A 27,745-nucleotide genomic window follows, 5' to 3' on the forward strand; every position below is an offset into this window, starting at 1 on the left:
CAATGCAGTGTCACGTTTTTTTAAAACTCTCAAAGGAGGCAAAAGTGTCATGGGATAGGTTCCTTGTTAAAGTTGCAGGGAAAAAAAGGTCCCATTGAGCCAATAGATAGCAGTGATCCCATTAGTGACAGTGAAAGTCATCACACAATAACCTTCCTCTCCTCACACACCAGCCGCGCATTTGAAGGTAAGTGCAGGTTAATTTACTTCTATTTATACTGTCTTTTATTTTGCGTTAATCATACTATAATCTATATATGAATATTGGTAGATTGTAGAAAAAAATTTTGAGTTTCCATTATTTCTTACAAGGAAATCGCTTTGATACACAAGTGCTTTGGATTACAAGCATGTTTCCAGAAGGAATTATGCTTACAAAAGGTTTTACTGTATGTGCTAACACAAATGGCAATTGCTTTATTCTGGTGGGACTTTAGGGCCATTGTATTTGATGCAGAAAAGGCAGGGCTAAGTGCCTATTTTAAGAATCAGTCACCTGCCTGCCAAAAGGAACAAGAGAGCGAGTCTTGTCCCTCTAGATTTCTTCTTTTCTTTTCTTTTTCTTTTTTTTGTCTTTTTCCTTTTTTATCGGTACCAGGAATCCAACTCCGGACTGCCTGCTTGCAAGGCAGGCGCTTATGCCACTGAGCTAAATCCCCAGCCCCTCCCTCTAGATTTCTTGGTACAGCTCAAAATCTAAAGACCCTAAAGAGGAAAAATACACTGCTTTCTCCTATCTCTTTACACATTCTCTTCTTAACTTTTTTTTTCTGTCCAGGCTGGCCATGAACTCACATCGATCCTCCTTGCCTCAGCCTCCCAAGTGCTAGGATTACAGGGTGCACCACCACACCCAGCCACCCAGCACCTTCTTTAAATATACAGAAGTCTGACTTTTTCCCCTAGATGTTTATTTGAAGGAACATATGCTGTCCAGGCCAACAGCAGGGAGAACATGGAGCTTTGATGGTCTTCCCAACAGCAGAGCTGTCCTGGGCAGGGAAGGGATGGAGTCCACCAAAGTCAAGAGTTGGCAGGGCAGGGCAGGGGCAGGCCAGCGAGGATGCTGCATGGTCCATAAGGCTTTAGCATCCTAGTACTGATAGGAGGAAGTCTTTTCTGACAGCTCTGCGTTGAAGAGCGGTGGCAAACCTGCCCTGCGTGCCACAGCAGGCTGTTTATATCACTGAAAGGTCGTTTCACCCTCATTGGCCTAGAGGTTTGGCCCTATCAAACATTAAAGTTTTGCTTTGCTTTTAAGAAATGGGATCTTTAGGGGCTGGGGATTTAGCTCAGCGGCATAAGCGCCTGCCTTGTAAACAGGCAGGCCTGAGTTCAATCCCTGGTACCGATAAAAAAGAAAAAGACAAAAAAAAAAAAAAGAAATGGGATCTTGGACTCTCGTCCAGGCTTAACACCAAATAGGACTCAAGCAATCCTGCCTGAACCTTCTGAATACTGGTATTACAGATTTGTGACAGTGTAAAACCACAATGTTTCCTGGCTATGTCTGACCAAGGGCTTTGTTGATTTAATTTTTGAGGCGGTCTCACTATGTAGTTCAGGCTGGTGTTGAGCTCACTTTGTAACTCAGGCTGGTCTTGAACCTGCAACGATCCTTCTGCCTTAGTCTCCCAAATTGTAACACTTGTAACTTGGGATTACAAGTGTGCGCCACCTTGCCTAGCTGGGCTTTGTTTTAAGTAAGGCTATCAATAAGACTTCATTTGAGCTGGGCTTGGTTGTTACATGCCTGTAATCCTATCACTCTGGAGGCTGCGGTAGGAGGATCACCATGAGTTCCAGGCTAGCCTGGGCTACAGAGTTGAAGGGCAGCTGGACCTACATAGTGAAACTCTCGAAAAAAGACACATAGTCCCTAAAAAAAATTGCAGTTTCCTAAAAAAGTTTAGTTTGTAAAAGGTGTCACTGCTGCTAAAATCATCCTGAATAAATGGTGTTAAGACAGTTGATTAACCATTTGGGGAGAAAGGATTTTGCCCTTTGGCCATGTTTTCTGGGTTCCTTTTTGGAAGGAGAAAGAGGGTTCTAATCGCCATTCTGATTCAAATAGGTATCCCTGAAGGGGGCCCCCTGATCCTTTCCTTTGTGAGCCAGAGGGAACCCCCCCACTGGAGCACTTCTCATGTTTTATCATCCATCTATTTTTTTGGTACCAGGACTCAAACTCATGACCAGGCAGGTGCTTTACTGTTGAGCTATATATACCCAGCCGATATTTCTCAGGTTTGGTTTCTGTACAGGCCAAAGGTTCTGGGGAGTTGTTGTGAGCCCCTGGTAACAGTCCTAATCCAGGGGAATTTCTTGGAATTTTTTTGTGCCTTTTCAGAGGAGGACTTTTATGTGCAGCGAGACAGAGTTGAAGTGGGGCCTTTGTCTCTGACTGGGATCTGGTTTAGGAAGAATTGAGACCTGGAATTAATGGCCAAGGTGCCCTGGCTCTGGCCAGAATAAGGGGTAAGAAAAGCTCTTGGGGGCAAAGAAGCAAAACCTAGTTCTCCATCATGGAGCCCATGGACTCCTGGGCCACTGCCACCTCTGTCCTCCTCTGTCTTGCCTAGGCCACAGGAAGTCTCCTGCAGAGGATGGGGTACTGGGCAGGCGCCCACTCTGGTTTCTGCACCTCTGGTGGACCTGCAGCCTTGGCAGCTTTCTTTATTCAAGCCTGTTTCTGCTCTCAGCAATAGTTGAGGGGAAGCCCTGGTGCCATCCTTTTCCCAGAGGCTGGCCACCTCTCTGTCCTAATGGTGCCATCAAGAGTATGATTAAAGGGGCAAACTGCCAGGTACACTCACTAGGCCTCAGGCCACCTCAGGATCATGGGACAGCCAGGATGTATGAGAGCCTTCTCACTCCATCTTCTTTGGGGAGTCAGGGATGCTCTCAGACAGTGGGGTGAAGCCCAGAAGGACGACGTGTCTCTCATAGGCCTTGGTCTGCTTAAACAGGATATCCGTCCCATGCAGGTGGTCCAGCACCCCAAGCACTCCATAGCACTGGTTGAACCTGGAGGAGAGAGGAGAGCACTGCATTGCTGGTGCTGGAGGCACACTGCTAGGTCTCCATTTCATCTGTTCCTGCCTCATTCTCCAGCCTCCTACCCCACACCTGTCTCCTGATTACCTGCACCAGAATGACCTGGGGAATTCTTACAAATGCACTTTTCTGGGGCCTGTCCGGTCCGGAGAAGGCTGGAGTCTTCCCTTCGGAAAGCTCACTATGTGATTATGATTAGGTTTGGGCAGCTATGTTTCAGGGACCATCTCCTCAGAAGCCCTTATAACTCGTGAAAGGGCAGGTTTCCAGGTTCTGCTGCAGTGGCTACTTTGATCCGGCATATTGGGAGTGTTAAATGCAAGAGCCTACCTCTTACACAACAGTGAGGAAGTTCAAAGAACATGCTTGAAAAGCTGGGGGATTTCACAAAACAAGATTGTTCTAGAATTGCATGGAAGATGTTCGCACCCAGAGGCGTTTTTCTGAAAAGAGCATCCATAGTTTACATCAGATGCTCGAAGAGGCCAGGACCCAGGTGAAGCTCAAGAATCCCACTTGCTTGAGGACCCAATTGAAGAATGAAAAATTCAAAGTGATTCCAGGAGGCCGATGATTGTCTCCACCTGTGGACATCCTCCTGCTGGCCCCCAAGTCCAGACAGACACCAGGGTCTGCTATCAGAAGCCTGAAGCGGAGGGCGAGGACCCACTGTGGGGAGGAAAGCCTTACTTGAGATGGTGGTAGTCATGGAATTCAGGTGAGGGCAGGAAGGGCAGATGGTAGCCACAGTGGGAGATGGAGGTGATGAGGAGGGCCAAGGAAAACCACACAGTGATGGAGGACAGATGGGAGCCCATTACCAAGGGACCCACTGTCACCGGCAGCATGTTGGAGGCCTGCAAGAGGAAGATAGATTGAAGGTGGCATTGAAGGAAAGGAGACCCAGGGAAGTGTCACCGTGCCCATAGTGCTACCACAGGAAGACTTGCTTGGCTCAGATCTGAAGTTTGGAATAGTTTCAAGATCTTGACTTGCTGGAGATGTTCACTTTTGTAACTTGGGGCAAGCTAATAACTGAGCCTCCACCTCATTAGCATGATCAGGACTAATGAGGTTATCAGGAGACTGGCGCTGTACTCACCACGTGCTCTATGGGGTGGGCATAGAGAGAGATCACACCGATGGGTGCTGTCCATTCGTGGTGCTTCTTGTGAATTTTCTTATAGAAGGCAGGGTGGTGAAGGAGCCTGGGGGGGAAAATATGCTGATTCCCTTTTTCTCCTCCCTGGCCAGACCAAGACAAACTGAAGGCTGGCACTAGCAGCTACAGCTACAGAGCAAAGTGGGAAACACTCTGAACTGTCACCTAGATGCCCTCAGAATGCGACCCCCCTCTTCGTGCTGCCCTTGGGGGGGCAGGTTACTTGCTTCTCTACCCCAGCTGCTTGAACTGGAAAACAGGGTGATTCCCAAAAAGGATTAATTCTGATTACAGGAAAAAACAGTAAAGGATGAAACTGCTATCTCAACACAAGCAGAGCTGCCCTTTCTTTCCTGAACATTCCTTCCTGCATTCAGAGGCCTCATTTTCCTTGCTGACCAGTGGACTACAGGTGGTGAGTAGCCAGCTGTGCACAGGCAGGGCCCCTGCTCACCTGTGTGAGTAGTAGAAGAAGACTTCCTCAATCAGGGTGAAAATCACCAGCTCCAGGAGGAACCAGTGGAAGGTAGGCAGCTCTCGGCGGCAGGGGTCTCCCCACCACTTGAGGACGGGATAGAGGGAGACCACCATGGGGAGTGAGATCAGGTACTGGTTGAACAGAACCGTGCGGATGGACTGGTGCAGTTTTACAGGGTCCACCTGGCCAGGGAAAAAGGAGGAGACGAGTGGAGAGGAGCCCCTCACTAGAGTTGGAGTCTGACATATGGTTGGCTGCTTCTGCCATTAACCCTCGCTCGGGCTGGGACCTCTCCTAGTAAGTAATGCTCCAGCAGCCTCAGTCTACTGGACCCATCGTCTTCCTGCTTCTGCCAGGTGTCCCCAGTGTCCCCCACACCATTTCTCCAGCTAGGCTCTGCATACTCCTAGTAGGTAAACCAAGGAAGCCTCCCGAGTACCTGGGTGTCAACTCTCAGATTGACATCCTAGCTTAGCCCCTCAGCCTCCTGTGTCCAGCCTCATGACGGCCCAAAGCAGAGAATGCGGCAAGTCAGGGAGCTGCTTTCCCAGCCACTTTGCTTCATCCTGGTGGTCACGGAGCAGCTGTCAGGACAGGGGCCTGCCCAGGTCTTCTCTGCGTTGCTGGCCCCAGGTGGCCATACTTTAGCCTCTATCACAAGGCCAGGTCTGACCGGCCTGGGGATTTTTTTTTTGGTCTTTTTGAGACAGGGTCTCACTATGCAGCCCAGGCTGGTCTTGAACTCAGAATGATCCTCTTGCCTCAGCCTCCCCAGTGCCGAGATTATAGGAGTTGCTACCATGCCTGGCTTGACCAGCCTGGTTTGAGATCACATGTAAGATGAAACCTTTTTCTTACATATCTCTTCTTGAAATTCTGATCACGAGGGAGGTGTATCTGTCTATTCATTATTTACTTAATGGAATTTATTGAGTATTCACTATGGAGCACTCCATAAATGTTCTTACTTTTATGGAGTTAATATTCTGGTATGGGAGATAGACTAGCAACAAATAAAAAAATATTAGTCTATTAGAAGGTGATTGTGTGTTTTGGTAAAAGGAAAAAGCAAAGAAGGGAAAGGGGCCTTGGAAGTTCCAGGGAAAGCGAAGTTGCCATTCATTTTGAACGCAGTGGTAAGGTCTGTGTTTTGTTTTGTGTTTTGGTCCTGGGACTCAGGACCAGACACTTGGCAGGCACGCAGTACAATTAGAACCTGAACCTCCCTGAAGGAGGAGAGGGAGGCGGCCAAACAGGCCGCTGAAAGAAAGAGCTGCCAGCTGAAAAGGCTGTAAGGCATGTTCCTGGCCAGCCTGGCTCAGAGGGCCTTGGAGGCCATTTGAAGACTTCAGCCTCTACTACAGGAGGAACAGGAAGCCATTGCAAAGCTAGAGTGCAAAAGAGACACAAAAGCTGGCCCTGAATAAAGGCCAGCAGCTTCCTGACACTGTTAGTTTCAAGCAAGAGCCTAAAGAGATGTCTATGGTCTGTTGGCCATTTCAGAACTTGGTCAGTAAAATGGTCAATTCATTAGAAAGAAACAGCTTGAAGCAACCCCTGCCCCCTGGTGGGCAGTTGTATGTGTGGCAGGCTCCAGCAACCCAGGACTGGAGCCACAGGCATTTACTGGGACCTGCACCATGCTGGGACCTGGATCTGGACCGCCAAGAAACCAAGCAACCCCCACCTCCCGCAGGTGAGCAGTTGTGGTTGTGGCAGGCTCCAGCGGCCCAAGATGAGAGCCACTGGCATTTACTGGGACCTGGAGTGCTGGGAAACAAAGCAACCCCTCCTCCACTGTCTGTTTTATTTTGTTGAACTTCAATATACATGAAAGTATGGACAGCTATTTTGAAGAGAACGAGAGACACTACGACAGCCATTAGTGACTTTCCTATTGTCTGGTTTTGAAGACCTAAAACACCTTCCTCATTCTATTCACATCAGTTCTATACTATGTTGTTTTGTATGAATTCTCTGTATGTGAAGACATGGACAACTATTTGGAAGAAAACAAGAGTCAATATGATAGTGAAGATCTCAGGTCGTCTAGCTTTGAAATTTATATCTCTTACATTGCTTTCTTATGTCCTATTTTGTTGTGTTTAATTTTACGCCCTTAAAAAAAATAGAGAGAGACACACACAAAAGAACAGGGAGACGAGCTAGAGCTGCACTGTGGCAGCGACGGCAGGGACAGGAGCTCGAGGTGGCCGTGGAGGCGCTGACCAGGGACTGCACTGTGGTCCGGGTGTTGTGCAGACACAGCAGGAAGGTCTCCTGCAGTGGGTGGGGAACGTGACGGGGAGAGAGCAGGCTGGCATGACTCAGGCTCTGCACCTGAGCAACTGGAAGGGTGACTGTCCTTTGTCCAGGGCAGGCAGGCTGTGGACAGTAAGAGGGGCCTGGGATGTTTGAGCCTGGAACTCAGGACAGAATACTGGGCTAGAGACACACATTTATGGGCTTTCAGCATATGGACGGCATTTAAGACCAGGGCTAGAAAAATGGCATGAAATAAAGGGGGAAAGAGGACCCAAGCCAGAGCCCTGGGGATTGTTCAACAGTGAGAGGTTGGGGAGGAGCCTGAAGGAGGGAACAGTAGAGCCATGCAGGTCCTCGCCAGAGGCTTGGAAGCCGCGTGGAGATACGAATGACGGATGAGGCAGGGAGCAGCTGTGAGAATGCGCTTGCTTGGTGGTGTAGGGAGAAGCTCATCGATCCATCTGCCGGAAGGAGCCCTGGCAGAGCCCTATTGGACGGCCTGACTTAGACCTGAAACAGGCCCCTAAAATCTCCTGCGTTCATCCACGGATGGACTTGAGATGACCGTGCCATGAGGAGGCATCACTGGGAGTGCTACCTGGAAGGGCGTATTCTATGCCATGGGGAGGCATCACTGGGAGTGCTACCTGGAAGGGCGTATTCTGGTCCTCTCTCCCCTCTCCTCTGTCTACTTCCTGGTTGCAGAGAGCTGAACTGCCTGCCTTCTTCCCTGCACCATACTGTTCCATCACGCGGTTTGTGCTGTGGAGCAAGCCAGCTCTGGACTGAACCCACAGAAACTATATGCCAAACAAACCTCTCCTCCTTTAAGTTGTGGGTGTTGGGTATTTGGTCCTGGCGATGGGAAAGCTGACTAAGGCAGGATGACCCGCTTGACTAGAGTTTATAGAACTAGATGAGGCTAGGCATGGTGGCACATGCCTGCAATCCAGCACTTAGGAGGCTGAGGCAGGCGGATTGCCATGAGTTTGAGGTTAGCCTGGGCTACACAGTGAGTTCAAACCTACTTTTTTTTTTAATACCAGAATTGAACTCATGACATCAGACAGGTACTTATGCTGCTGAGCTAAATCCCCAGCCATACATAGTGAGTTCAAAGCCAGCCTAAACTAGAGAACAAGATCCTGGCTTAAAAAAAAAAAAAAAAAAAAAAGCAACAGGAAACAGATATTGTCTTTGTGATTGTTTTAGGAGACACAGGCTGAAGGATTGATCTGGGGTAAAGTCTTACGAACTTATTTTCAAATGGTTCAGCAAAACTAGGTGCTTGCATAGGTTTATCTTTTATATCGATAAAGCAAAAGTTGTAGTATGTTTAAAATTGGTTATCTGTATGATATGTGAATGAGTGATCATTGCTTCCCACGGGGCAGCAGAGAGGGATCAAGGGAGGACAGAAGGAGAAAGAATCTTCCAGGCCACGCCCCCAGTGACCCACCTCCTCCTACCGACCATTCCTCACCTCCCAACATGACAAGTATAAACTCATCAGTGGACTAATCCACACCCCTCATGTTCCAGTCACCTCCCAAAAGTACACCTCCTCTGAGCACATGAGGCTTTGGGGACATCCATTGAGAAATCATAACAGGGTCTTCCTAAAAGTCTCTAAATTCCCCAGGCTGTGCTCACACTTGTGATCTTCCTGCTTCAGCCTCCCAGACTGCTGGGGTGATAAATACGCTACACATCACATGCCCAGGGGAATAAAATATGAATAGTAGTGTGACAGTGTGCAAAACAGAGTTGAGGGTTTGTTTGGGTTTTCTGAGACAAGATCTCATTGTGTAGCCCTGGCTAGCCTCAAATTCATGGCAGTCCCCTGGCCTAAGCTTCCCGAGTGCTGGAATTGCAGGGGTGCCCACCACACCAGGCCAAAATTGGTTTTAAAATGAGGAAAATCAGAGCACGTCTGCAACAATCCAGAGAGACAGAAATAATCTAGGGCAGAGACATATGAAAACCCACCGGGGAACTGCTGGAGGAGCAGACTCAAGAAGTGATGAATGCTGGGCAGTTTGCACAGGAGGGCTCACCCCCCACGGACTGGGTCAAGAACACCACCCTCACCCTCTCTGCCTTACCCTTGTCCCCAGTGGAAGAACGCCCTGAAGCTGGGGTGACTCACCCAGCACCTAGGCAGGTAGTTAAAAAACAATGGCCGTGGCTGGAAAAGCAGCCAGCTGTGGTTTGGATGGAACTGAGGAAAGAATGGGCCCTTTCCCACTGTGTAAGAAGAGGTGCCTGAAGTTCTCACAGCACCAAGGGAGCAGCAGGACTCACTTCCCTGTGCCCAGCGGCCAAGGCTGCCCCTGAGCAGGTATGGGCCTGTTTCTCAGGGACTGGCCCCAGGACTCTGCACTATCCGCTGGTTATCCGCTGGACTGAATCCTCCAGAAAGCAGCTACCACCCACCTATTCAGAGCTTCACAGCGGGGTCAGCCTCAGTCTGGGCTGCTGTCTGTCTGTCCCAGAGCATCTTCGGGTAGCTGTAGTTTCAGCTCACAGCAATTGCTGTCTCTGTTCCCACAGACAAAGGGGAGCTGCCTGACAACTCAGGAGCAGCCAGCACCAGGTCTAAATGAATGCTTCTGTTCCTGAAACGCTGACCAAGTGCTGCAGACCAGTAAATACAGCCTCTGAGCTGGGAACTGGGAGACAAGAATACTGGTCTAGACTGGCCATCAGCTGAGTGGCTATGAAAATGTGGGCAGAAGATTTTCTCCTAGACTGAGGGAGCCTTGAATACCATTCCTTGGCTTGCACTGGCCTTGGTCCCCTGGGCCGAGACTGGCTTTCTGGGCTCTGACCTCGGGAGCTGCAGCGACACTTACAGGCTCGTTCTTGCCCAGCTGGATCCGGTAGCGGGAGATGAAGGTAGGTTTTCCAGTTGTGTCCACCACAAGTAGCAGCCCATTGAAGGCCCAGAAGAGCAGCCCAGGCACTAGGGCAGCACCTGGGGTTAGGAAGCAGAGGGAGGTCAGTGGCTTCTGGGCTCAGGACGTGCGTGAGCTGCACACACACTTCACAGTGACTGTCCACTGCCTGGGGGGTCCTGGTGTGCAGGACGTGGGGCCGACCCTTAATCCTGGGTGACAGGCTAGCTACAAGACCAACAACAGTCCCTTAAGGATTGTATTTATTTTCTTAGCTGTAAAATGGGGACAAACAACTACAAGGGACACATTATGGTACCACATAGCATAAAGGATGCTAAAATATGGTAAATATCTATCTTTAAACTTTTGTTACAGCAAAAGACACACTGTTATTAATTCCCCTCAAAACCTCCTCTCACTTCAAACATGCTCAGCCCAGCATCCTTGCCACTCTCTAAAGCAGATCTGGAAGTCCTCTTTCATGAGGGGCTTTATTTGCACTGTCATGGCTGCGGTGATGCCCTGAATCGAATCAAAACCTTTACCTTTCATGGTCACTTTGACTTTGGAAGAACCAGAGGTTGCACAGTGCGAGATCTGATGAGGAAGGTGGACGAGCACACCCCGTGCGAACACGCCTTAGCGAGCTCACAAGACAGCCTTCCTGCCGGACAGCCCAGCACCCACCCATTCACTGCACATTTAAATCACACCTCACAAAGACACCCAAGAGGGCTTCTGGAACAGAACCAGCGTGTTCAAAGTAAGAAGGGAGTGTCATGAGGGGATGAATGGCAATGCGTCTTTACTATATTTTAAAAATTTAAAACCTGACTGTATGTTTTGATCACACCTTGTACTGTATATAATACTCCAACACAGAACTGAATTTAGTCCGTGTCTACCAAGCCCTTTATGAGTTGTCAAAGAAGAAACCAAGGGAAAACATCAGTTAGCTGGAAGCCTCATCCACTCCCTCACTAAATAAGCAGCATCCCTGTGGTCAGCATCCCAAAGCAGAAGACTGATTTCAAGGGGCTCCTTGGTGCAAGTTTCCATACCCTATTATTTGATTGATTGATTGATCGATTGGTACTGGGAATCGAACTCATGACCTTGTACTTGCCAGGCAGGCACTTATGCCACTGAGCTAAATCCCCGGTCCCACACCCAACTATTTGGAGAACCATGGTCCATACTGTTGTGCATACAGCCCTGAGAATTCCTGCAGCAGAGAAATCTGTTTGTGTCAAAATCAACCTTTGTAGGTAAGTGGTGCCCATCTGTAATCCCAGCATTCTGGAAGGCTGAGGCAGGAGGATTGCAAGTTTGAGCCTATCCTGGACAACAGAGGGACTTGGTGAAACCTCACAATAAAAAATAAAGGAGTTGGACTGGGGATGTAGTTCAGTGACAAGGCCCTGTGCTCAATACCTGGTACCTTAAAAAAAAATGTGTGTGTGTGTGTAAAAAACTCTTAGTCCTATTTGACCCTAGAACACTGTTTTCCCAAACTAACAACGGGACAACATTCATCCCTGTTTGCCCAGGACAATTTAAGATAAACTGATAACCTTTCACAGCATTGATGTGCTGGTGTGCTGTGTGATACTTTAGAGAATGCTGATCAGACTTAAAATTTAACTTTGGCTTTTTGCTCCACATCCCACCCTCCACGAAGTCACTTCAGAGATCTCTGCTCTCTGGGCTTCCTGCTGTGAACAAACAGCACTTTGGCCTCTGCAGCTGGAAGCCATTCAAGTGGTGTCACAGTGTCACCTAACTGGAGAATGGCTGACTTTATCTCCCGTGTTTGCTCCGCCTCTAGATCCCAGATCTGACAGGGATGCGCAGTTTTCACTGGGCTCTGTGTCTCCCCGCCTCCCTCACCCGGGCTCTGGGGGTAGGAGCCCTGGGAGACACCTGGCCAGTACAGCTGTCTGCCAGGTAATGAGTGGCAACAGATGCACCAAGAATGTTTTCCTGCAGCTCTCCTCACACACATCTGCAGTCTATCTGGCTCTTTCAGTGATTGCTGAAGATGCCGTTGAGCCTGTCAAAGTTAATATTCAGCCTATTTTCCGAGTTCCCCTTCTCCCTAAAAACTGTCCCTGGGCACATTTTATTTGTAATTTTGCTTTCCCCTCCTAGCTTAACACATTTTTTAACGGGACAGACAAATGTTTCATCTTATTTCTACATCCTCATACAGGCTTGGCTGTATTTAACTGTAATGTTAAAAAACAAGGGGCTGGGGATTTAGCTTAGCAGCATAAGCACCTGCCTTGCAAGCAGGCGGTCATGAGTTTGATCCCTAGTACCGATAAAAAGTTTAAAAAAAAAAAAAAAAGAGCAAAAAACATCATTAAGAGCCAGGGGTGGTGGTACACACCTGTAATCTCAGCCCTCAGGACGCTGAGGCAGGAGGTTCAAGGTTCAATCGACACAAGTTCAAGGTCAGCCTGGGCTACATAGCGAGTTCAAGGCCAATCTGAACTACGTATCGAGACTGTCTCAAAAATTAAACATTAAAAAAAATTTATATATATACGCATTGTTGAATGATTGAGAACCTTCACTGTTACAAATATCAGCGTTTAAATGGCTTTTTCCTTCTGTGGTATTAAGTTTGTTTGGAGCCATGGTGCTGGCTCTAAGTACAGCGAGGCCACCTGCTACCAGCAGTGAGAGCCCCAGGGACACAGTCTCAGACAAGACAGCTCCCTGCACTTGTGAAGTTACCAGCAAAAGCTGGATTACTGCTGTAAAATGCATTTGTTTTTATGCAAAAGAGTTATTTTCCTATATTTGAGGGACAGGGTCCTCAGTCTCTTAGCTTTTTCCAATATCTTCTTTGCAAAGTGCTCACAAGTTCGGTGCTCCATGGTATGACTACTTTTTGAACTTCAAGACCTCATCCTTTGTAATAGTAAACTCAAGTCTTAGAACAGAAAAGAAGAGCAGAACCAGAAGGAAGCTAAAATCCCACACCCACGCCCTCAGTGTGGGTGGTCTGGAAGCCTCACCTATTATGAAGAGGATCCACTCTTTCCCTTCGAAGTTCGACAGCAGCCTCTCCCACTGGGCTTGCCAAAAGCAGCCAGAAGCACCCCAAAATCTCTGAAGATGCCTTGAAAGAAAAACCATGCAGGTGTCTGGGTGAAAACCAATGAGTGGCAGCTTCCGACAACTCTGCCCCTGCTGGCTGCCATGCTCCCCACAGGTCCGGGCCTCGGGACAACGCCAACATACCATGTAACAGAGTTCCAGAAGGCCACAGTCAAGAGGAGGCTGGAGCCCAGGATGAACGCCGTCCTCCGCATGGAGCCCCAGATGTGTCCCTCCTGGAGCCGAACAAGAAGGGGTCAGACCCAGCAAGTGCCTCGGTCCACCTGGCTCACTGCCAAGCCCGACACCAGCAGTCTGCCACCTGCCTGCCAGCAAGTGCGCCTGATGACCTTGCCCTGCCCTGTGACCCCAGCCCTGCAGAGCCTGCTGTGTTAGTGAGAAGTAGAGCTCCTGCTCGAATGCCCAGGGATCACCCTGACTCCAGAGAAATTGCTGGGCAATTTTATCACTCAGCAAAGACTTCTATCGCTAGTCCTCTGGGCAAATGGAGACAGCCCTTTCCTGTACTTTGGAATCAAACAAACACAAACCCCCAATACCCAGAGTCATCTCCAACCCAGTGACACAAGCATCTGGGTGAGGGACCTGAGTTGCCTTGTGTTGAAAGCTCCCTGGGGTAATTCCTGTGGGCAGGAAAGATTGAGACACACTCATCATCGAAGCACCTGAAGAAATCCTTCACGAGTCACAGCAACTTGTCACTGCTGGGCCAGCCCTATTTTCCCATCCTGTTAGCCTCTCACTTTTTATAATTTTTTTTCTTTTTTTGTCTTTTTCCTTTTTATCGGTACCGGGGATTGAACTCACGACTGCCTGCTTGCAAGGCAGGTGCTTACGCCGCTGAGCTAAATCCCCAGCCCCTACCCTCTCACTTTTAAGAAAACAGCACACTGAACTCATGCTGAAGTTCAGTAGTTCAGTAATCCCTCTGCCTTCTGCAGGATTAGCCAGGGCTGCCAGATGGAGGGAATAATTAGCTGTTGGAGGAGGAAAGAGGTCAGTGGCCAGCGCTGGGCACCCCTTTCCAATCTCCTCTGGGAGGCTCTCCTCTTGGCCAGAGATCACTGCACGAACCAAGGCCAACCAGCAAGGCATGAGGTGCAGGCTCAGTGGAACACTGACTTCTAGACGTGACACAGCCTCCCCTGTATTGCAGACGGGAATGACACTGTCACCCACGCAGCCTACATTCCTAAGCGCAGCTGGGCGCTGTCTGGATTCCTTAGATCTGGAGGCCTGTGGAGCAAGGCCAGACACCGGGAGGGGAACAAACGCGACGAGGGCTGCATTTCAAGCCCAATTCCACCGTCTGGGGTGGCCACATTGGTTTGATGGAGCCCCTCCATGCAGTGTGGACTCATACTGGACTGTTTCTTCTCCGCACTATTACATGCTATTTTTGATCAAGAGAACAACCAAAAGGATGTCTTCTGCCATGGCCAGTGAAATCTGGAGAGCTGGTGCTTGTCAGGGTGCCGAGTTTTCCCAGTGGGTGGTCACGGTGTCTCATATGCCTGCCTGGACAGAGAAGAGCTTGTTCTGTGACACAGGCCATGCAGAGGCCACTCTGAGCGCTGCTAGGCTGGTTACTTTGGGCTATTCTGATGACTCCAGTTTTACGATTCTGAGGACTTTATTCGGGAACTTTTCTGGACTCACTGGGAATTTTTTTTGTTTTGAATTCATCAAATCAAAGTTAAGTTACAATCAGAATTTTATGTACAGGTTTAGATTTTCTTTTTTGTTTGTTTGTTTCTTTCTATTTTTTTTTTTTTTTTTTTTTTTGGTACTGGGGATCGAATTCACAACTGTGTGCTTACAAGGCAGGTGCTTATGTTGCTGAGCTAAATCCCCTGGTTTAGATTTTCTCAGGGATGGTGTGTTTTTCAATCTCTCCAGCAGCTCAGATGAAAGGAATACAATTACCAAGGCAAAGGTTCCCTGGGATGCACACACAGAAACTCACAGTGCCAAGGAGAGCTGGGGTCACAGATGGAGTCCTCCCCCAGACTCCAACCCCATGGGCCGCTGTCATCCCAGAGCAGGGGTTGGAAGGGGTGGTGCCAAAGCCTGAAAAATGGGTATGCTAAGGGCATAGGAGGCAGGCAGGTCTAGAGACTACAGAGAGCTGCAGGAACGTTCACCCCCCAACAGGCACGCACAGCACTCCCTCATGCGGGGAAAATGACCCCTCCTGTGGTTCTAAAGGAGCTCTGTTCAGGGAAATCAGCACCACCGTGCGGCAGAGGAGAGGGGGTGGGGACAGGGTGCAGGGTGACTGTTACCTGTTGGGACTTCTCAGCATGCAGAGCGTTCCCCACTGCAGCATCATCGCCCTTCATCTGCAATGAGAAAGCTTGCGTGAGTGCAGGCCTGAGCTCTCTACATGCAGCCAAGCACAGGGCCTGGGGAGTTGGGGCTGGCTGTGTTTTTGTTGTTTCTGGAACAGAGAAACTGCTTCTGAAACTTGTATGGAGAAACAAATAAGAAAGGGGCAGATACTGTCTGGAAGAAACAGGAGAGGCAGAAGGGAAAGGACAATGAATTCTAGGTCTCTCGACTATTAAAACCCAAAGCATTTAAACAAATGATCATGAACTTACTCTCTCTTCATTGCTTCTAGTTATTAAAGAATCACTAGTGTGAGAAAAAGAATGGACTTGTTTAACTAGGACTTAAAGAGCAGTTCTAAGACAAGTGGGTCACTTTTATTTATCACTTATTTATTTTTGGTAGTGTTAAACATGAGGACCACGATTTTCCTGAAATTTAGTTCTATGAAAGGGTATACGGAGATGGATGTTATTCATCAACTCCCTTTTAAAATGCAGTCTAGGCCAAAGATATAGCTCAGTGCCACAGCACCTGCCAGGCAAGTATAAGGTCCTGAGTTCAATTCCTGTACAAATAAGTAAAATAAAATGCAGCCTAACAAGAAACCAGGCACACCGGCACACTCCTATAATACCACATTCTGGGAAGCCGAAGTGGGAGCTCACATGCCTAAGCCAAGTTTGGGCAACTTAAGGAACATCATTTTCCAAAAATAAAGGACTGGGATGTAGCTCATTTTTATGTCTGTGGTCCAGTCCCCAGACTGAAAAACAAAAAAGAGTTTGAGAAATGTAGTTTAAACCATGAAAGGATAATTTCTTGTTTGTACCAGAAATTGAACTCATGACCTCACGATTGCCAGGCAGGCACTTGTACCACTGAGCTAAATCCCCAGCCTCAATATGTATGATTTTTATGTGTCAAATAAAAAAGAAATCGCTGTTTTCCGACCTTTTGCATCCCCAGCATGTACTCTTGCAAGTCTGGTGTGCCCCACTGAAGGACCTTTGCAGCCCGGCCCCTCCCAGCCTTTTCTCTTTATTGTACTCCCGGCATTCCTATTAAATTAAGGTCTTTTACAACAACACAGGAAATGGTGCCAGGACTTTTTTAGTGTTTTGTTTTTTCAGTACTGGAGTTTGAACTCAGGGCCTTTGCACTGAGCCATGTCTACAGCTCTTTTTAATTTTATGTTTTATTTTGAAAAAGGGTCTCACTGCTAAGTTGCTAAGTTGCCCAGGCTGGCTCTAACTTGTGATCCTCCTGCCTCAGCTTCCCAGAGCGCTGGGATCATAGGTAAGCACGGCTGTGCCTGGCTTGGTGCCATTAGTTTTATAGGGAAGTGACAGTCTGGAACAGGGGCAGGGTTTGGTGGGAAAGTTCTGGGACAACATTTGCTGTCCTTTGCTTCTGGCTTGACCTTGCTGGATATCCTACTGCTTCTTTTAGTATAAAGCTTTAGAAACTGTATGGAAAGATCAGTAATAATCAGGGAAATGGGAATCAAAGACCAATGTAACATCACTTGTGCTCACTACAATGGCTACTATGGTTTTAAAAAGACGGAGGACAGCAAGCAAAGTGGAGAAAAAGGAACTCATGAAGTCCCGTGGTAATATTCGCACTCTCAGGTATATAACAGGCAAGCGATGTGTCTGGTGGAGGCTGCCTATGCAAGACATGGTCTGTCCGTGAGTGGCACCATCCCGCCCAAAACAGGACACAAAGCTCTGACACATGGGTGAACCCTGGACCTTACACTAAGTGAACTTCGCCCGACACCCAGAGACAAATACCGTACTCCACCACTTCTCTTACACCACTTCTCTGGGGCGGGTCCAGTAGTCAGAGTCCAGGAACACAAAGTACTGTAGGATGCTGGTTGCCAAGCCCAGCCCAGGACGGGAGATGGAAAGCTGTCGTAGATGGACAGAGCTTTAGTTCTGCAAGGTGAAAAGTTTCTGGAACTCAAGGAATGTGAACGCAACACGCCTAAGCTTTAAGCTTCCAATGATGGAGATGGTGAACTCTATCATTTTTCAGAAACCACGCTGGTGGGAGGAGCTTTAGTAATTAAAAAGTGTGGTGCCAGCACATGAGCAGGCAAACTTTAAGAAGGAATAAGGATAAACAGTGTTACAGGCAGCTGAGCTAGTTAGGAATATTCTAGGCAGTGAGACAGGGGAGGGCGCTCCAAGGACCCAGAGCCGAAGTTCAGACACCTTGCAGCCTTGGAAGAGAAAATCACCTGTTGTGGGTCAGATCTCAAGACAAAGGCAAAGTAAATACAATCCCATCCTAAGGATCCACAGTCCAAACAGTTCTCTGTCACCTGAGGAAGTCAGGAGTCAGCACCCCACCCCGCTACAGGAAGAGTCACTGCTGCTAAGCTTGCCGCTTACTACTGCACTGTACCCCCATTTGCTCCTAATTTAATCTATTTTACCTAAGTAATTATTGCCCACAGTTCTCTCCATCCTTATGCCCACTTTGCAAATTCCCACTTCTCCCCACCTTTGACACATCTAACCCCATGATTTTACTCTATAAAAGTCCCTGGAAAAAACAGAGTCCTTGGCAACTGGCTCGGGACTCCTTCTGTCTCTGACGGAAGCTTTCTTTCTCTCAATAAATATATCCTGCTCTTAACCTCCGTTGTTCCTAAAATTCATTCTTCAGTTTTAGAGAACATGAACTCCTATCGGACATAGGTTGGGAGTTTTATTCCCCCGTATCAATAGGACTATAATCCCCAGCACTCCAGAGGCTGAAGCAGGAGAACCCTTGCAAGTTTGAAACCAGCCTGGGCTACAAAGGGAGCTCAAGGCCAGACTGAATTGCATAGTGAGACCTTGTCTCAAAAAGACAAAGGGGAAAAAAAAAAGATAAATAGGACAGGGAAGGAAAGCCCCTGCTGGCCAGGCGGGGCTCCACAAGGTGGATACCCCGAGGTGGTTAGACCTAGCCTTTTTAGCGGTGAGAAAGCTGCAGAGGGACAGCTAGCTAGCTAGCATGCGGGGACCAGTGGCCACTGAGCTGCTGCTGGGCTCCTGCAGCCTGGAAAGTGGACTTTCTTTGTCTAGGTTTTTCCTAGTTTAAAGTGACTTGTCCTCCGTCCTCTGATGACCTGAGGCTTATGTTCGGCCCACTCAGGTCCCGGCCTTCATTTCACTCGGTCTGCTCCGGCCCTGTGCCCTAGTCTGTGCACTGCCCCTCCTCTAGTTCCAGGTCTCAGTATGAACGTGTTAGCTATTCCAGACTTTTAACTCTAACTTTTGAAATCATAATCAAATTTTCAATGGCAAATTCTCCTCCTCATTCTGTTCTGGGGACATCACCCGGTGCCACTCGCCTGAGCCTGGACTGAGCTCCTGGTCCTGACCACAGTGCTCCAGGAAGGTTCGACACAGAGACAGCAGCCTGTGCCACGGCTGTCATTCCTGGCTCAGAGCTGCTGAAGAGCATCACAGGTCATCTGCAGCTCCGTGTGACCGGGACTGAGGAGCCAAGACAGTATGTATTTTGGATCTGACTTTATTATTCCGGATGTTGGTCTCCTCGGCCTTTGGGATACGCTGATTCCCTCTGGCCCACAATTCTCAGACACTCCTCATGCTGCAGGAAGGAAAAGAGCTCCAGGATCTGTGAAGGGCCCTTCAGTGTGTGGGGCATCGGGCTCCAGGAGGTGGCGATAAACAAGCTGCTCACCATCTCCTGCGGATCACCTGGCAGCAGGGAGAAGGCACAGGTAGGCGGAGGAAGGACCTCTCGGGAATCAACAGTGAGGCCTTAAGAGCCAGCCAGGGAGACAGCACTGGACTCAGGAATGGGCTCGCGAGTTCCCTGCTTCACTAACTGCAGAGGGGCCCCCTGCAGGCTGCCCTGCTGTCTCCTGCACTGAGCTATGCCCCAGGCCCTTCCAGAAGGCTGCCTGGCTGAGAGCAGGGGAGCCTGCAGTGGGCTGCAGGTGTGTACTTTCTGCCCTGGCGGACGTGGTAAAGTGAAGCTGCTGGCAGCAGTCCTCCGTGTGTGTTTCTTAGGGGTGCCCTGAGGTCACAACTGCACCAAAAGGGCTTGCAGCAGGCTGGGGGAGCAGGTACTTCAGGATGGCAAGTCTCAGCCCGTACCTGCAGGAGCACTCCGCCCTGCAACTGCTGGGTAGTTTAACCAACAGTGTTTCAAGAGGAACATGCCTGTGCCCCACGGCTGAGGGAGGCTGAGGCAGCAGCTCACAATCTGAGCCCAGTCTGAGCAGCTGGTAGTGAGACTCTGGCTCACAACATAAAGGCCACCATGGCTCTCCCCATGACAGCCCGGCCTGTGTCCTCCAGGGTGTGCTTTTATCTTGCTTTTACCTCTTTTTCTAGGCCCAAATTCACTCTGAAGAGCCCGTTTCTCCCCTAAATCTCTTTTATTTTTCCAAGAAACTTTGCGAAAATAAAATAGGTTGGAGATGTACTTAGTAGAAAACCTCTGGGCTTGGTCCCCAGTATCAAAACAAACAAAACCTGAGTTTGGCAGGATTTTATTTGATTTTTGAGACGAGGCCACACTATGTAGTTCAGGCTAGATCTGAACTCACTATGTAGCCCAGGTTGGCCTCGAACTCACAATGATTCTCCTGTCGCAGCCTCCTGACTGCTTGCATTATAGACATGCACCACCACGCCCACCTTAGAGGACTTTAATGCAATCTTTTTAAGTAATTTTCTGTGCCCTTCTTGTCCTGGGAAATTCCTGGGGCTCCATCCTGAATCTGGCCCATAGCCCCAGGCAGATAAGAGCTATGCAAAGAGAAGCTGCCTGTCACCTAGTGCTAGGAGTCTGGGATGAGGCAGAGTCACCTCCAACATGGTAATCTGCTTGCTGTGTGGGCTCCCACAAAGCAAGGTTCCTGAGACACAAAGGAGGTAGTGGTGCTAGGCATCTTTGTGAAGAGGAGCACTTCAAGTTGGGAAACGCTTGGGGACCGGAAGGTCTACAAACCATTTGCAGACCGCGCTCCTATCCACATGGGTGCTTACTTCCAGTGCTGTCGCGAAGGCTGTGAAGTTGAAGGAATTTGTTTTAAGCTTCTAGGACTCTTCTGCTGTGCTATACAACACAGTAATGCCCATTATTTCACTTAGAAGTAAACAGAAAATCTCTTCCCAATTTTTTCCCTGTCTTACCACGTCAGGAGTCGGAAGGATCCCTGTGAGTTCAAGGCCAGCCTGAACTGCATAATAAGATGCTGTCTCAGACAGACAGACAGACAGATGGCCATCTCTACTCTCAGGATTGCTGCAACAATTTTTTTTTTTTTTGGTCCTGGGGATCAAACTCACAACCTTGCACATGCCAGGCATGTGCCTGTGCTGCTGAGCTAAATCCCCAGCCCATACTGTAACACTATTTACAACAATCAAAAACTAGAAACAACCTAACATTCTATTAACTGATGAATGGATAAAGACAAAATATGATACATATACACAGTGTTACACTATTCAACCATAAAAAAAATGCAATCCTAGTGGGTGTAGTGGCATATATCTGTAGTCCCAGCCCTCAGGAGGCTGAGGCAAGATCACTGTGAATTTAAGGCCAGCCTGGCCTACACAGTGAGCTCAAGACCAGCCTGAACTACGTAGCAACACCCTGTCTCAAAAAAAAAAAAAAAAAAAAAGGAAAGAAAGAAAGAAAGAAAGAAAGAATGGAGTGTTGTCATTTGCAGGGATGGGCTGGAGATAACTACTAGGTCAAATAAGCCAGACACAAAAAGAAAACTACCGTCATGATCACTGTGATGTGTGCAATACAAAGAGCTGATCTAGAAGTTCACAGCAGAACTGTGGTTGCAGAGGCTGAGCATGGTAGGGGGAAGGAGCACAAGTCACCAAGTCACAGGTGGACAGGAGAAGCTCGAGTGCTGCTGCACAGCAGGGCAACCTCAGGTAACAACGGTGTACTGTACACTTTAAAGGTCAGCAGAGGCAGGGCATGGTGCCGTGCACCTGTGACCCCAGCCTCGGGATGCTGAGGCAGGAGCGTCACTGCATGTTTGAGGCCAGTCTGAGCTACACAGCGAGTTCAAAAGCAGCCTGAACTGTATAGTGAGAGGCTGTCTCAAAAAGACCAACAAAAAAAGAAATTCAGTCCCCTTTATTAGGCACTGAACATTCCTAAAATAACTAGCTTGCCTCTTGTCTAGCTTTGCCTTTAACACAGGTAGATTTAGTTCCTTAAGAGCTTTTTTCCCATTTTTTTTGAGAGGGTCTTGCTATGCATAGGTCAGGGTGGCCTTGAAATCACAGCAGTCTTCCTGCCCCCAACGCCGCCGGGGTGCTTGGATTACAGATGTGTAGCACCACACCTGGTTAGTTCCTGGAGGGTTCTGAGGAGTCTTCTCCCTGCTGAAATCATGTCTACTGTTGTTATTCTTTACTGTTTATTCCTCAGAACGGAAGCACTCGTAGCTGTCACGGGGTTATTTTTTTTTTTTTTTTAATTTAAAGAAAGACAAAACAAAACAGAAAATGGGCAGAAATAGTACATACTTTCAAAGAAAAAAATAAACAATAATAAATCACTAGTTAATGTTTACATATTGTCCCCCCACAAATAATTGTTCAAGATACAAAAGTGGAGCATATAAATGGGAATTCAACCAGGGAGACTGCAAACAGTCTGTTCAACTATCCAACAAACACTAAGTAATATGGCCATCAATCCGTCACGGGGTTATTAAAAGCAAGTGTGACTGAGTGCCCCAGGTGACGGTGGCCACTGCTCCCTGCCCACTCCAGGAGTGCTGAGAGCCCTGCTTGTTTCCTCAGGTGTGTGCATTCTGATGCCCTCCACCCAGCTGTGATTCAGCACAGCTGTCTATGGTGTAGGTCCTGTTACTGGAAGCTGCCTCAAACTCGTTTGAGATGGGGCTTGGAAGTGAAATACAAGCAGAAAGAAACTGTTATTCAAATTATAGACAAAGGCCAAGAGAGACGAAGCTGACGGCCACGAACAGCACCCTAAGAGCCTGGTCCTGGAGAGGCAGCTCTGGTGCGGGCCAGGTCCCTTCAGTGGAAGCTGGAAGTACTGGGCTGAGAGGGCAGGGCCTGCCCCCAGCGCTGGCCTCTCACTCCTGTCCAGCAGCCCAAGGGAAAACGACCTTGTCTTCTGCTGGCTGGGAAGGCCCTGGCTGCAGGAGCAGGAGCAGCAGCATTGACCTGCTGACATCTGACTGCGTCAGAAGCAACGAACCATTTCCTCACATGCGTTTATTCTTCAGCTATGCCAATAAGCCCAGATGCCCACTCCCAAGATACTGACCTCAGTGCTGAGTCCTCTAAGCTACGCAAACACATCACCCGACTGAATATTTTATGCCAAAGCAGATTGCTGTCTTGCCGGAGATACGTTTTCAGTCTTATGAGAGCTCGGTCAGTCGGACAGTTTCTAAATGAGACCAGAGACACGGGCGCAGATGAGTCCTCACCCCAGGAAGTTCCTTGAACATTTTTGCCAAGGACAGCAGTGAGGTTAGAAACTTTGACAAGTAAAATTAGGGACATTGTAAATATTTAAAAAGCCAAAATACTAATTACGAAACAATAATTTTCTTTTTTTTGAGACAGGGTCTCACTGTGTAGTTCAGGGTAGTCTTGAACTACGTAACCCAGGCTGATCTCAAATTCACAACCATCCTCCCTGCCTCAGCCTCCCAAATGCCAGGATTGCAGGCGTGCTTCATCACAGCTGGCCATACGCTGTAATTACTGATATTTATTGGGTTTCCTCTTTTCAACTTAATTTTTTCTCTGTCTTTTTTTTTTTTTTTTTGGGCAGTGGGAGCGAATTCATGACCTGTTACACCACTGAGCTGACGCCCCAGCCCTTTCTCTACCTTTTGAAGGCTCCCTAATCTAAGAACTGAAAGTTGTCTTTCAGTTTGTCTATTTTGATGCCTCCATTTTCCATGAAGAAATGGAGACACAGCAATGTTCAGTCTTCAGCTTCAAATATGACAGCTAATTACTGGCAGAACTTGAATTGGGGCTCCTTATACAAACTGAAAATGTTGAAAGTATAGTATGGTGCATTGATGCTAACAAATACAGCCTAAATTACAAAACTAAAATGCATAAAAAGACGAGTCAGTTTGTACTAGCCATGAGTGGTACATGTGTTTTACTACTAAAAAAATGTTTTCTCTAAAATATTAATCATCCTTTCAGTGAACACAGATATGTGCCAGATACAATGGTAGACACATGGAACACAAGATTTTTCGCCTTATTTTTATTTATTTGAGACTGGGCCTCTGTGTAGCTCAGGTTGGCCTTGAACTTGTGGCAGCCTCCCAAGTGGTGAGATTACAGGCATGTGCCACTATGCCTGACTTTGCCCTATTTTATAAAGTAATACTACAGAATCTGATTTTCCAAATGATCACTTTTTAAGAGGAGAATATGAAACAGTGATTTAACAAAGACAATGATTCAAGTCAGCAAAGAAATATACTTTGTAACAATGGATTGTTTCTTACTTAAAGGGAGTTTGATTTACACTGTGAGATCATCCAAATGAAATACTTTTTAGACCAGTTCTGCTGAAAGCAGATAAGCCTCTGGCTCTGCAAGCTTTTTATTGAAAAATCCCCAATCTAGAGAAGTGACATGGCTATAACTGATGCTCAAGACCTCAAGAATCTGAACACAGGACAGAGGAAGACAAGAAGAAGGTGAGAGCAGGAAGAGTAGCGATGGTTTAATTTTGAGACACATCTGCAGCCCAAATTAGATTTTCTTTCAGACTCTGGGTTCACAGACATTCTGCTAGGCTGGTGAATATCCCTGCTTTGAAAGATACAGCACCTTCATGCACATGTATTTTTTAAAAATATCTTACAAAATAAGACAATTCTAATAGTTTACTTTTAGGGGAGAAACACTACACAAAACAAAAAAAGCGCTCATCTGGCCCCTCTTCAACTTATGGCTAAGGAAATGGCCTTGGACAGCAGAAGTGGCTCGCTCTGAACCCCACTGCTTCTGCAAAATCCTACGGAACACTTGGTCTGGTGCTGCGTGCTTCTGGGCTGACACAAATTCTACTCAGAAGTGGGAAAACAACACAGGATGAGAGCAACTGAGGCCAGGACCGCAGCTCCCTTGCTTCTGCGTCTGCCCTTAGGCTGTTTCTGTGCCAGGCAGGAGCTGAGCGGTCTGCCTTCTTCCCTGGGGAGATGAGCAGGAAAGGCAACCACACAGTTTAGGGCCCTGGGTGAACAGGGTTGAGTTTTTTTGTTTTTTGGTTGGGTTTTTTTTTTTGGGGGGGGGGGTCTTTTTCAGACAGGGTCTCCCTATGAGTTTCAGGCTGGCCTTGGGCTCATTCTGTAGCCAGGGCTGGTTTGAACTTGCAACGATCTGCTTGCCTAAGCTTCCCAAGTGCTGGGATTGCAGGAATGCACCACCATGCCCGGCTCTGAAGAGGGTTTTGAAGAGCTTTGAGCCCACCTTGAGCAACTTAATGAGACCATGACTCAAAAACAAAACATAACAGCTGGACCTAGGGACACATGCCTGTAATCCCAGCACTCTGGAGCCTGAGGCAGAAGGACCACAAATTTGAGGCCAGCCTGGGCTACACAGTTAGTTCAAGGACAACCTGCACTACAGCTTAACCCCTGCCCTCCCTATAACAACAACAATAAAAAGGCCAGGGATGTGGTTCCATGCAAAGGCCCTGGGGTTTCACCCTAGTACTTGGAATGAAATAAAAATGAGAGACGGTTTTCAGTTTTTGAGAGGCTGCTATGACCCAAGGATTGCACATATCCAAGGCATACATAGGAGGAAGAATGGCTGAGATTCAGTCAAAAAGATAACACGCTTTCGAGGAAGGGTTAACTTTGAGACAGAAATGGCTCCCTCTGGTCTGTGTCACTGCCTGGTACTTGTGCCCTCTGCCTCTCCCGAGTGAGCGCGTGAGCGCGAGCCCCAGCGGCTCAGCACCTCGCAGGGCTGTTTACTTTGAGCTCCACAGCAGACATGCAGGAAGTGTCTGCTGAAATACCAACAGTAACCTAAAGTAAGGAAGGGACCATCTGCTGTGGAGCCTTTCTCTAGTGCCAAGGACCTGCTGGTCTGCAGAGAAGCCGACGGTCTTCTGTATCCCAATCAGTGAAACGGATCTGGAACCGCATGTGAAATTTACACAACCCACAGGACAGCAGCTTGTCTGGCTTGTCTTAAGCCCCAAAGGGTTTGTAGAGGACCCTGAAAACCACCGGCCAATTCTCTCTTCCATCCCACACCCCGACACCATGCCTCTGACCACACAGCCTTCAGATCTTGAGTATTTTGAGAACTGGGACGATTGGCAAAGGACCCTGGAATGTTCCAGTAAAGCAGCTTTGAGCGAACTGTGCAGCTCACTGCCCACCATGTAAATTAGCTGTAAAGCCTGTAAAGCTGGGGTCATCGGTCCCGGCCCCTCCAGCCCCTGGCAGCTTAGAGTGGGGCAGGAACAGGCAGGGCTTCCCGCGCCGGTGACCTGCGGGGAGCTGCTCCCGCTCACAGTTTGGAAGCTGAACCAAGGCCATCGGCATACCTGTCAGTTGCTGGAAAAACACTACCGATGAGCTCGAGGGAACGCACACAGGAACAGGACGCAGACGCCCCGAAAAGCGAGCAGAGAGCGTCCCGGGACCAGGTTCCCCGGCGACCCCCGCCTGCTCTGGGAGGACAGAGGGCGCCGGCCGAGCAGAGACGAATCGGACCTCCCGCCCCTCCCCAGCAGCGTCCCGCCGCGCCCCTCACCTTTGCAGCGCGCGCCTGGCTCCTGGGGTCCCGCACTAGCCCTCTCCGCCGCTTCCGGCCGCGGCCAGCCGGGGGAGCTGCGCAGGTCGGAGGCTGGGGGGAGGCGGGGCGGGGTGCATCCGCGCCGCTGATTGGCTGTGACCCGCTCGTGACCACCCAAAGTTTGGGTGGGAGAGGCTGGGAGATGAAGTGGGCGCTGTTCTTCGTGAAGGGCAAGTCCTGACCCGACCCGAGAGGGCTGGCGCAGCTCCATCCAGGGCTGGGCAGAGTCCGGGCAACCCCTTTCCTCTTCGGGTTTTGTTTTGTTTTGCTTTGTTTTTTGTTTAACTTTTTGAGACAGTGTCTCACTATGCGGTTCAGGCTGGTGTCAAGCTCACTGTGTACCCTAGGCTGGACTCGAACTCCTCTTGTGATCCTCTTGCCTCAGCCTCCAGAGTGCTGAGATTACAGGCGTGCACCACCACACCCAGATACTCTCGGCTTTTGTTTTTAAAGAATCTCTTCATTTCCTGCAGTTTAAGGAACTGTCCCTGGCAAGTGGCAGGGAGGTTGAGTGAAAGACCTGGTGTCAGATAAGAGCGTGGGGCCTGCATGTGCAGAGTGTGTGGACCGGACACGCACCTGTAGGGGCAGTGTACTTACAGTCCCTGTCATGAAATGGGGAGCAGCTTTGAAAGAGCTGAGTGCTTTATCGATTTCTAAAAATGATCTTCAACAGGTAATGTGTATCTGATGACATAGTAAATAGAAAAGGGTCAAAAAGAGAGGCGTCACCAGTCTCCATTTCTTTCCCCCAAGGAGTAAGTCCTGTAGTCAGGCCTTGCGTCTGCCTCCTTTCCATGTAACTAGACACAGATCTGTCTTGCCTGGCACCTTCCCTTTGCAAACTACATGTCTGTCCTGCACGTGGGCCCTCACCCCCACTTAACACTCCAGGAGAGACTGTTCCATGAGTGTTCTTTGTGGGTAGGGACATGCTACCCTGTCATGGGCATGTGTCCTACTCTGGCCTAAAAAGGACCATGTCTGAGTCATCTTTCCTTAATTCCCTGCACAAAATTGGGGCTCAGAAGGGCTGGGGATTTAGCTCAGCGGCATAAGCGCCTGCCTTGCAAGCAGGCAGTCTTGAGTTTGATCCCTGCTACCGATAAAAAGGAAAAAGACAAAAAAAAATTTTTAAAAATTGGGGCTCAGTAAACAGTGTTTACAGATTAACTACATTTTGTAAAACTTGCTCATTTTTTAAAAATCTGGCCTTTTAGAGATGCCAGCATAGTTTTTCAACAGTCTAATATTTCTATAATGTACACAGCCCCTGGCAGACCAGCTCTATCATGCACACAAATCAAACTTGGCTACCTGATTCCTAAGGCCCAGTTTTTCTGACTCTTCTCACATAACATTATTTCCATTCCTTTCTGCTATGTAACGCTCCAGGTATTACTTCAGTGTGCATTTAATATTTATTTACAACGATGTACAGAAATTTTCTATTTTCTTTTATTTCAGTGTCTTTGCAGATGATGATCCTCACACTCAGAATATCCTTCCTCTTCCTGTCCAGTCTTCTGCTTCCTCTTTTTTTGTTTCCTGTTTCTTGTTTTGTGGCAGGGCCTCT

At 48.4% G+C, this 27,745-nt stretch overlaps 1 protein-coding gene and 1 non-coding gene across 5 annotated transcripts; one reads left to right on the top strand and one right to left on the bottom strand.

The window, feature by feature from the left end:
• Positions 1–202: 202 nt before the first annotated feature.
• Positions 203–26,280, bottom strand: Faxdc2 (fatty acid hydroxylase domain containing 2). 4 transcript variants are annotated; one of them, XM_063230694.1, is made up of 11 exons: positions 26,128–26,280; positions 22,637–22,762; positions 15,277–15,333; positions 14,408–14,509; positions 13,115–13,206; positions 12,889–12,992; positions 9,818–9,939; positions 4,674–4,879; positions 4,160–4,265; positions 3,748–3,914; positions 203–3,027 (listed from the first exon to the last, which is right to left on the bottom strand). In XM_063230694.1, the coding sequence occupies exons 4-11, from the start codon at positions 14,426–14,428 to the stop codon at positions 2,871–2,873; spliced, it is 975 nt and encodes a 324-aa protein (XP_063086764.1). In that variant the 5' UTR covers positions 14,429–14,509; positions 15,277–15,333; positions 22,637–22,762; positions 26,128–26,280; the 3' UTR covers positions 203–2,870. The 4 variants fall into 4 exon arrangements, with proteins under 4 accessions (XP_063086764.1, XP_013011611.1, XP_013011615.1 ...); XM_013156157.3 differs by lacking the exon at positions 14,408–14,509; XM_013156161.3 differs by lacking the exon at positions 22,637–22,762 and having other exon boundaries at positions 26,128–26,189.
• On the top strand, positions 6,111–6,243 carry LOC111757856 (small nucleolar RNA SNORA2/SNORA34 family). The gene has a single exon (XR_002792117.1). It is a non-coding gene; the product is annotated as a small nucleolar RNA SNORA2/SNORA34 family (small nucleolar RNA).
• Positions 26,281–27,745: the final 1,465 nt, after the last annotated feature.

Source organism: Cavia porcellus, unplaced genomic scaffold (assembly GCF_034190915.1).
Source record: "Cavia porcellus strain 051 isolate PalLab524CR breed Dunkin Hartley unplaced genomic scaffold, mCavPor4.1 scaffold_19, whole genome shotgun sequence".
Classification (NCBI taxonomy): Eukaryota; Metazoa; Chordata; class Mammalia; order Rodentia; family Caviidae; genus Cavia; species Cavia porcellus.